We start from the raw sequence: 9,477 nt of genomic DNA on the forward strand, positions 1-9,477 counted from the left end.
ACGAGGGGTAAGATTGGTTCGGAGAGAAATGTTGGGGAAGGAATGCTGGAGACAATCAATGGGAGTAGAGTAGTTAAGTACGCGAGACGAAAGACGGTTGAGAAGATGAATGGCAGTTAGGACAGCTTCAGCCCAAAAATACTTTGGCACATGCATGTGAAATAAGAGGCTTCAAGCCATTTCAAAAATGTGACGAAATTTTTGTTCTGCAACTCCATTTTGCTGGGGGGTGTAAGGACATGTGATTTCATGGATGATACCTTTTTCTTGGAAGAAAGTACTTAACGTAGAATTGACATAGTCTCGGGCATTGTCGGAGCGGAAGCGACGAATAGAAGTGCAGAATTGAGTTTGAATGAGAGAGTAGAACTGAGGAATAACAAGGGAGATTTCTGATTTATTTTTCAAGAGATAGGCCCACGTGAAACGATTAGCGTCATCAATGAATATACATAACCACCGAGCACCGGACGTGCTATGAACAGGGGAGGGTCCCCACACGTCGGTGTGAACGAGAGCAAAAGGAGTCGTCAAATGGGAAGAAGAAATAGGATACGTAGTACGATGATGTTTAGCAATTCGACAAGCATCACAAACAAAGCGGTCCACAGAGTGGCCGTGGAAAAGTTTTGGAAATAAACGATAAAGAGTAGCAAAGGATGGATGGCCGAGGCGTCGATGGAGAAGCCACAAACGCTCATGAGACGCCGAAAGGAGAACTCCAGCGGCAGCAACAGTGAGGGGAGACAAGGGAGATCGAACAAGATAGAGACCCTCATGCTCCTCAACAATGGAAATCGTCCTCCCCGACACCTTATCACGATAAAAACAGGTATTAGGAGTGAATGTAAGATCTTGATTCAGATCACGAACAAGGCGGGATTAAGAAAGAAGATGATGAGCAAGCCGTGGAACATGAAGGACTTTAGTGAGGTTCATCGAAGGAGAGAGAGACACACAACCAATCCCAGCCACAGTGAGAAGATCACCGGAAGCTGTTTTAACTTTGGAGGAGCCGGAAACGGGTTCATAGGTCACAAAAGCTCTAGGATTGGGTGTCATGTGGGCAGTGGCACCAGAGTCAAGAAGCCATGTGGATGATGATGACGACGGAGATGGTGAAGGAGGAGGAGAAGGAATGGTGGACATACCCGCATTAGTTAGAGAGCACGAGCCCACGACTGGAGGGTCAAGCAATCGCCGAAGACGTTCTACTTCTTCAGGTGTAAAGCCGGGAAGAGAAGCACTCACCGAAGACGCTCCACTTGGAAGAAGACCATAGGACAGAGGCACTTGACCAGGCATCGGTACTTGGTTGACAGAAGGTGCAACCGTAGCAAGATTGCTCTGTTGTATTCGCTTCCGTTGAAGCTTAGAGCACGTCTCCTTGGAGTGACCCCACTTTTTGCAGTAATTGCAGAAAAGGGAAGGATCACCTTAGGAGGATTCCTCAGTCCGAGTAGATGGACCACGAGACGAAGCTCCTACTCCAGTCGCTGTGGTCGTCACCGAGGAGCGCGTGGAGGAAGACGAATGTGCTACAAGTGCAGAAGCCGGGGTCTGGGACTGCTGAAAGCGAGATTCTTCAATTCTCGCACTGCGAAGCGCATCCTTGAAGGAAAGCTCTTTCTCCCGGTGTATAAGCTGAGCCCGTACCGCTTCATATTCCGGGTTAAGTCCTATAAGGAACTGAAAAACCCAAAGTTGAAGAGTGTATTTGCGATCCACCGAGTGAGGGTCCGGAGGCATGTAGTGATCAATCTCATTCCACAGAGAAATGAGTTCTGTGCTGTACTCCATGATCGTCCTGTCTCCTTGACGCAGATTGGCGGCCCGATGTACTAGCTCATACAGTGTTGCAATATTATTTTTCTTGGAGTGGCTGTCAAGGGCCGCTTCCCACACGGCCCGGGCAGACTCAAGAGACAGAAATTCACCCTTGATACTCGGTGAAATACTATCCAAAAGCCATCGATGGACCACCCCTTCAACGTCTAGCCAGTCATAGTACTTGGAGTCTGTCTTGGAAGGCCCTTCTTCAAGTAAATGACGCATCAGTCGTCCCTTGAGAGTAATCTAGACATATTGCTGCCACTGAAGAAGGTTAAAGCCGGTGAACATCCCATCTGGAGGCATCCAAGGCAGAGAAAACGGTCCAGGTGAAGCCGACCAATTCCCCGACTCAAGAGGTGCCTCCGAATCATTAAACGTTTGACCCACACTGGGTGGCGTCGATGCTGGCGTCAATGCTGGCGTCACACCGGAAACCAATACAGGCTCCGTCATCTTGATCACAGAATGAAGTGTCGCACGAGGAGCACACGGCTGCAGGAACGCCCGCGGCTATTGGCTGCGTGCGCGGCTGAAGAGTCGAGGAGGGAGCGTGGCCGCGACCGAGAGGAGAGCGCGCGGTCGAGAGGGAAGCGTACGCTGCCGAGAGAGAAGCACAGCCGAGGAGGGAGCGCGGTGCGGGAAGCCGGAAATGTGGTCGGAAAGAAGCTGCGCCGCCAGGAGCAGGTAGCCAACCGGAAGGAGAAGGAGCTCAAGATCGTGGCGAATGTAGAAACGCCAGAGATCGGAGCTACGGTCGAGCCCAAGAACCCGGATTAGGGTTAGGGTTAGGGCTCTGATACCATGAAGACAAGAAGAAAGAACAATTCTTGATACTCAAACAAAGAGATTACAAGGGGTTTTATAGGGAGCCCTAATGGGCTAATAATAGAAAGGGCCCTTAATGGGCTAATAATAGAAAGGAGCTAATAATAGAAAGAAGAAAAGAAAAGGAAAGGAGACAATAATGTCAACAAGAATATCAAAGTTAGGTGTGTATCAAAGTGTATCAATGTATTCATCTCTAAGTAAAACTACAACTTTGAAGCACACACATTTCCATTAAACTTAGAAAATTGAAATATATGAAGCACACACATTTAACTTACAAATTTAAAAACTTACACTTACACATTGACCTACCTCATTTTGTTTGAAACCCTAACTATTTCTTCTGAATGACGCCTTTCATTTCTCATTCATGGAGAAAATACCCACTAAGGACCTATATATCCACATGACATTCTATTTTCCATCTCTTCCATCTCCTACCCCATACTGTCTGAATCTTTGCACCATATGCTTCTTTTGAAATATATGAAAGTTCAGCAAAGGAATCAGGCACATCCGTCAAATAATAAAGTTATAATGAAGTTATTCATCTTAAACATCTCCGAACATTTCTATTATACGTATTCATAGCCTTACACCAACATGTATTAACCTAAGGATGGGTTGAATTTTTTACTCATCTGGGTGGACTAAAGAATACGGATGGCAATATAGAATACTCAAGTATGTAGAAAATTTGAAAGAAGATTTACATGACTACCGACTTAACCATATTTTGTCAAGGAATACAAGGTGCCACTAAACAAGGAATAAAACAAGTGAAAAAGAAACAGATAGAATTTACATAAGAGCACTGTCATCAATAGTTTATTAGTCGTATGAATGGAAAAAATCATCCGAGAATGAAGTACTCACAGAGAGGCAGTCTGTCTCTTTTCAAGATGATTTTATCCACTGCCATGTTGAGAAGTCACCGTATCAGCTTCAAATATAAACAATAACCCTCCAAACGAATTCATTTATATGCATTGGAGAAACGCAGAATACTCCTGAAAGAAACACCGTTTAGCCTGACTTACTGGTGAACAGATGTCGTAATTTGCAATGCCGTTTTCCAACAGATGTAACCCAATTAACCCAACCCTTGATGAGAGAGGTTTTCTCAATCCTTGTCTTGCAACCACTGCCTGAATTTCGACACACTGCTTGAATCTCAAACATAGTTTGAAGAATGTGTTCTACTTTCACCATTCGTCATTGCAGCTGCAGATGCCATTTGTAAAATGATGGAAGTGGCAACCATCACTCACAATCAGCTCCCTCCCTTCAATCTTGGAAATGATCTTGGCCGATGTGTGGCAGTCAATACACATCCTCACATTCTTCAAAATGCGAACTGGCACCCCCGGAGGCGAGGATATCAAACCATAGCACAAGGCAAGCTTCTCTGTGTGGAAGCAAGAGAATGGATCTGTCTCCAACTCGTCAAGATACGGATCTTCGGGTACATATCCAAGACTTTCCATTTTCATGGCTAATCTATCCCATTCCTCAAGAACTCTGTTCAGCTCCTGATGGGGCTTCCCTCCTGCTTCGAAGACATGAGCTCTGAGGTGAATATACGTCCAGCTGCAAGCCATCGGCTGCTTCAAACCACGCTCTCTCATGAGATGCCTGATCTCTAAAGCTGATTCCCACATGCCTGCAGCTGCATAGATGTTGGATAGGATGATATAGTTGGAGGGATTTCTAGGTTCCAGCTCAAAGAGCACATCAGCTGCCACCTTTCCGATTCGATAATTGGAATGCTTTCTGCAAGAAAGAAGGAGAGCATTCCAGGTACAGGCATCAGGCTTGCCTGGCATCCTCTGTATGAAACTTAGGGCGTCTTCGAGCATTCCAGCTCCACCCATGATTCTTACCATGCATGTGTAGTGCTCTAGCCCAGGCTTCACACCATAGACTTCCTCCATCTGATCAAACAGTCTAAACGCAATCTCCATAAACCCATCCTGCCGACAAGATGAGAGAACAGAAGTGAATGTGATGTTGTTAGGGCTGATGTCAGACCTCTGCATCTCTCGAAACACGGATATTGCTTCTTCAGCCATCGCATGGAACGAATACCCAGATGTCATGGCATTCCAGGATGCTAAATCCTTGTGTTCTATCAGATCAAATGCTAGCCTCGCTTCTTGTATGCTTCCACATTTTGCATACATATCTATGAGGGCACACTCTAGATGAACAGAGTTTGGATCATAGTTCATGTTCTTGATCTTCATGACAAGGCCATGTAATGCCCTACCCCAAGATAGTGCTGACATGGTGCTGCAAACCTGGAGAAGAATGAGAAGGGTGATGGAGCTAGGGAAATGGACTTCACAGAGCATCTCTGAAAACAGCTTCATGGCCTTCTCTGGCTCTCCACTGGAATGATAGCCTGCCATCATACTGTTCCAGGTGGCCGTGTTTCTCTCTCTAGATCCATAGAATACTCTCACTGCATAATCCATGTTCCCACACTTGGCATACATATCAACGAGCGAGGTTGAGACGAATACATTCAACTCAAGACCATTCCTCAGCACAAATCCATGCACTTCCCTTCCGCACCCCTCCATATCCAAGTCTGCACACGCTGCGAGAGCCGAAGTCACAGTGACAGCATTCACCTTGACAGAAGAACTCACCATCTCAGAAGGAAAACCCACAACCGCAGACGAATTCTGAAAAACTCTGACCAATCCCAGAGCCTCCTCCTGTAACCCACACTGCTGAAACCCAGAGATGAGTGCGTTGATAGAGACAATGTTGGGCTTCAAACCCATCTCTCTCATCTCGGAGACGAGTCTGAAGGCCTCCTCTCTCTTACCTCTTCTGGCGTAGGCGGCAAGAACAGTGTTAACAGTTACAACATCCGGCTTGAACCCGTCTTCGACCATCATCCTCATCACCTGCATGGCCTTCTCCAGCTCCCCTAAGGTAGCCCATCCAGCCACCATCTCATTCCACACAGTACTCGACCTCGTCTCCATGGCCACAAACACCTTCTCCGCATCCTTGCACTCGCCACACTTCATGTACATGTCAACCAGAGCGCCGCCGACGAAGACGTTGCCGCTGACGAAGTCCCTCTTCACGGCGTAGCCGTGAATTGCCCGGCCTAGGACGAGAGATCGCATGCCTGAGCATGCAGGGAGGACACTGGCGGCCGAGACCGCGTTAGGCGGGCCACAAGACCAGAGCTCGACGAGCATGTCCATGGCATCCTCGAAGCCGCCGCTCTGCACGAACCCTGACAGAAGACCATTCCAGGAGTTGATGCCCGGCACGAGGCCGGCGTCTTTCATGGCTTCCAGCATATCCAAAGCCGCCTCCTTGTTCCCTTCTCTGGCAAAAGCAGAAATCATGGCATTCCAGGAGATCACATCAGGCCTCACACCGTCCTCTCTCATCCTTGCAAAGATCTCGGCAGCTTCCTCAACGAGCCCGGTCGCCGTGTAAGCGCTCAATAACGCGGTCCAAGAGACGACGTCTTTCTCCGGCATTGTATCGAATACCTTCCGGGCAGAGCTCAAATCTCCACAGCTTCCATACATGTTGATAAGAGAATTGGCTACAAAAGCGTCTAAATTGAGCTCCTGCCATCGTTTTAAAGCATACCCATGGACGACGGACCCGGCGTCGGCGCTCCGGAGCTCGGCGCAGGCCTTGAGCAACTTGGGCAGAAGGAATTTGTCCGGCTTCAGGCCTTCTCTGAGCATGGAGGAGAAGGCAGGCAAGACATCGCTCCATTGCTGGGCTGAGACGAGGGAGGAGATGAGATTGGCGGACTGGGCAACCGTTCTTTTGGGAATTCCTTCGAGCAGATGGTGGTCGCTGGTTATTGAAGAGTTGGTTGGGTGCTCGGAGAAGAGAACTGGCCAGCGATTCTCAATAGGAGGAGAGGAGATAATGGAGTGGGCTACGGCGTGAAGGGTACTTCTCTTTTGGAGGGAGGACTTCGATTTGAGAGCTTCAACGCCATCACCGGCATGGAGAAAACGTCGGTGGCGACGAAGGGGCAGATGGGTCTGAATCCTTGTGGCGATTGAGCGGGGAAGACGATGATCGGTGAGTTGGAAAGTGGAAGCTTGGCAAAGTGGGTTTGTAGAGGAAGACATCTTCTCTCATGGGAAGTGGGAAAGTAAAGATTTTTAAGCTTCTCTCGTGGCATTGAGACTGGGCTCCCAGATATGAGTGGAACCTTTGTGGACGGATCCTTTTGTTCTGAGAATAAAGATTAATCTTACTGACAAATGACAATGTAAAGAAGTATTTTATTAAACATTTTTCCAAAAGTCCATCTTTAATGAGCATTTATTTCATCTTTTTTTTCAAGTTTATGTGGAATCAGTAGCATGATTCAACTGACATTGGAGAAGAGGAAAGTGATGGAGTCTGGACAATGGAAAGAAGTATTTATTAAACATTTTTCTAAAAGTCCATCATTAATGTTTTTTTTTAAATTTCCCTCATCTTGTTTTTCTCTGTTTTTTATATTTTCTGTTGTTCATGTGCCTTTTGTAATCTGATATTCCGTTTTTTTCAATATTTCTACCTTCCCTATTTATTTTCCTTGTTATCTTTTCTTTTCCATTCCATCTCTTCTTTTTCTCTCTTTAATCCTTTCTCGGCTCTCTACTCGTTTTTTTTCTTATTTTTTTGTACCTTCTTTCTATTTTTCTCTGTATAGTTCTCTACCTTTTACTCACTTGCAAATATACAGTTTTTTCTTTGTCTATTTGCTTGTTTATTATCTTTCTCTTCTTCACTTGCATTTTTGTTAGTCATTTTCTCTTCTTTCCTCTCCTTACCTTTCCTCCTCTCTTCATTGTTTCATTCTTCTTAATTTATTTTTTCATGTGCTTTCTCTTCCACCTACCTTATTATTCTCTTTCTTCTTTTTACTTCTACTTTTTTTTGTCACTCTTCTTACTTCACTCTACTTTTATTTATTTTCTTCCTACTTATTTTCACTTTTGCTTTTTTAACACTTTCTACTTCTCCTCTATTCCAATATTTCTTTATATATTCCTTGCTTCCTTTTCTTTCATCTTTTCTTTTTCATTTCATTTATTATCTTTTCTCTTTATTTTTATCTCTCTTTTATTATTTTCTTTCTTTTCTCTATCTTCATATCTTGCTTGTTTTCTACTTCTCTTTTTTTTATTGTTCGTCCATACATTCTATCATTTTGTTTTTTTTCTTTCCTTGTTCCACTCATTTGACACATTTTTTTGCCTCCTTTTATTTCTCATTTGTTTTTTTTGGGTATGAGATAACACATAAACCATGCTCACTATTTCATTGTGATCGAATAAAATGAAGATGGTAATAGAAAGTGATTTTCCAGTCTTGTGAGGTCATTATACAAAAGTGATGGAAGAAAGGGGTTAAGAAGATGAAGAGTGCAATTATATAGATGGGTGATAAGGATATATGAATGATACTGTGGAAAGGGATATATAAATTCTTGGGAGACGACTATCATCAGCATGGGGATAAGGTTAGAGGAGGATTCCTAATGAGATAAGGTGATATATGAAATGGAGGAAGATAGGAGATTGGGTGGGAGGTGAATGAAGCTAGAGGTGTTTTTTTAAGATTCTTGGTGGATCTAAAAGAGGGGATTCTGTGGTTTTAGGATTAGGAAGAATATGTACCTTTCACCTCAGAGTAGGATTCACCTATTGATGGAGTTGGACACCAGGTAGGATTGGCTCAATGATATGGTAGTGCGGTGGGGGTCCTTGTAGATCACTAAACGCTCAACCTATTGGATCATAGTGCTTCAATCCTTCGATTTTCCTATCCCAAATATGCCTCACTATGTACCCTAGCCACATGAAAATGGGACCCCACATTATCCAACATCGTAGCTTGTATCATATAATCATGACCATGATGCGCTATAAAGCTTAACTTCCCTACAAATGCGCTTAAGGTCAAGGATGAAGAGAGTTTCTTAGAGTGGGGTAATGATTTTGTAAATAAATTCAAGAAACAAAAAAGTAACTCCCTACATGCATTAAAACATGAACATTTCCAATTATAGAAAAAGAGAATGAAATGCTCCCCCCCACTAAAACATGAAATGACAAGTATAAAAACTAATTTGAATAATAATTTCAGAGGTTTAGAATTTAAAACTAAGGTTAATGTGTCTCTTGATTGGCTGAGCTTGCATATGCCTTGGAAATGAGTCAAGTCCCTAGTTTAACTTCTTCTTGTTGATATCTGAGTGATAAAAAAAAACAAACAAACAAAAACAACTTCATAAGGGAAGCTAGTGAAAAAGGTACTTCCTATATTTTAAGCAAAAACATAGCAATTATTGGGAGCTTTATTATTAAAATTACAAAAACAGTAGTTCTAAAGAGGTGGATCCTCTTTAATATTTGCAGCAGAATTTTCCAAGAGGATGGTTGTAGGTGGGTGTGGGAGTTCAGAGTCTATGTATGGTTTTAACGTTTTTCCATTCACCTTGAACTCGTTCCCAGATTTTGGATCAATTATCAATATTGCATTATTTTCAAAAGACATAAAAATAGTGAATAGTCCATCCCAACTGGACTTTAGCTTCCTAGGGAATGGTTTTTACTTAGATTTATAAAGCCATACCTTTTATATCTCTGAAAGTGCTCTCAGTTTATGTTCTAGTCATGAAAATTCTTCATTTTGGCATTATAAATTCTTGAGTTCCCATTCACTTCATCCCTTAGCTCATGGAGCTCATGCATCTGCAATAAACATCTTTTTACCACTGCATCTAAAGAGAGGCTAAGTTTCTTAATCACCCAATAAGCTATA

The 9,477-nt window shown here is 43.8% G+C and overlaps 1 protein-coding gene across 5 annotated transcripts; it reads right to left on the bottom strand.

Annotated features, from left to right (window-relative positions):
• Positions 1 to 537: 537 nt before the first annotated feature.
• LOC144707576 (pentatricopeptide repeat-containing protein At1g20230-like) lies at positions 538 to 6,884 on the bottom strand. Of its 5 annotated transcripts, none has more exons than XM_078580759.1 (3): positions 3,538 to 6,884; positions 1,152 to 2,626; positions 538 to 813 (listed from the first exon to the last, which is right to left on the bottom strand). In XM_078580759.1, the coding sequence occupies exon 1, from the start codon at positions 6,786 to 6,788 to the stop codon at positions 3,867 to 3,869; it is 2,922 nt and encodes a 973-aa protein (XP_078436885.1). In that variant the 5' UTR covers positions 6,789 to 6,884; the 3' UTR covers positions 538 to 813; positions 1,152 to 2,626; positions 3,538 to 3,866. The 5 variants fall into 5 exon arrangements, with proteins under 5 accessions (XP_078436885.1, XP_078436886.1, XP_078436889.1 ...); XM_078580763.1 differs by lacking the exon at positions 538 to 813 and having other exon boundaries at positions 835 to 2,581; positions 3,538 to 3,576; positions 3,702 to 6,884; XM_078580762.1 differs by lacking the exon at positions 538 to 813 and having other exon boundaries at positions 835 to 2,626; positions 3,538 to 3,576; positions 3,702 to 6,884.
• Between the last annotated feature and the right edge of the window lie 2,593 nt (positions 6,885 to 9,477).

This window comes from Wolffia australiana, chromosome 9, assembly GCF_029677425.1.
Source record: "Wolffia australiana isolate 7733 chromosome 9, ASM2967742v1".
Lineage (NCBI taxonomy): Eukaryota > Viridiplantae > Streptophyta > Magnoliopsida > Alismatales > Araceae > Wolffia > Wolffia australiana.

Bases quoted from the DNA above. Each gene is read 5' to 3' on its own strand.
- LOC144707576 (XM_078580760.1), bottom strand. From the start codon at position 6,788: ATGTCTTCCTCTACAAACCCACTTTGCCAAGCTTCCACTTTCCAACTC.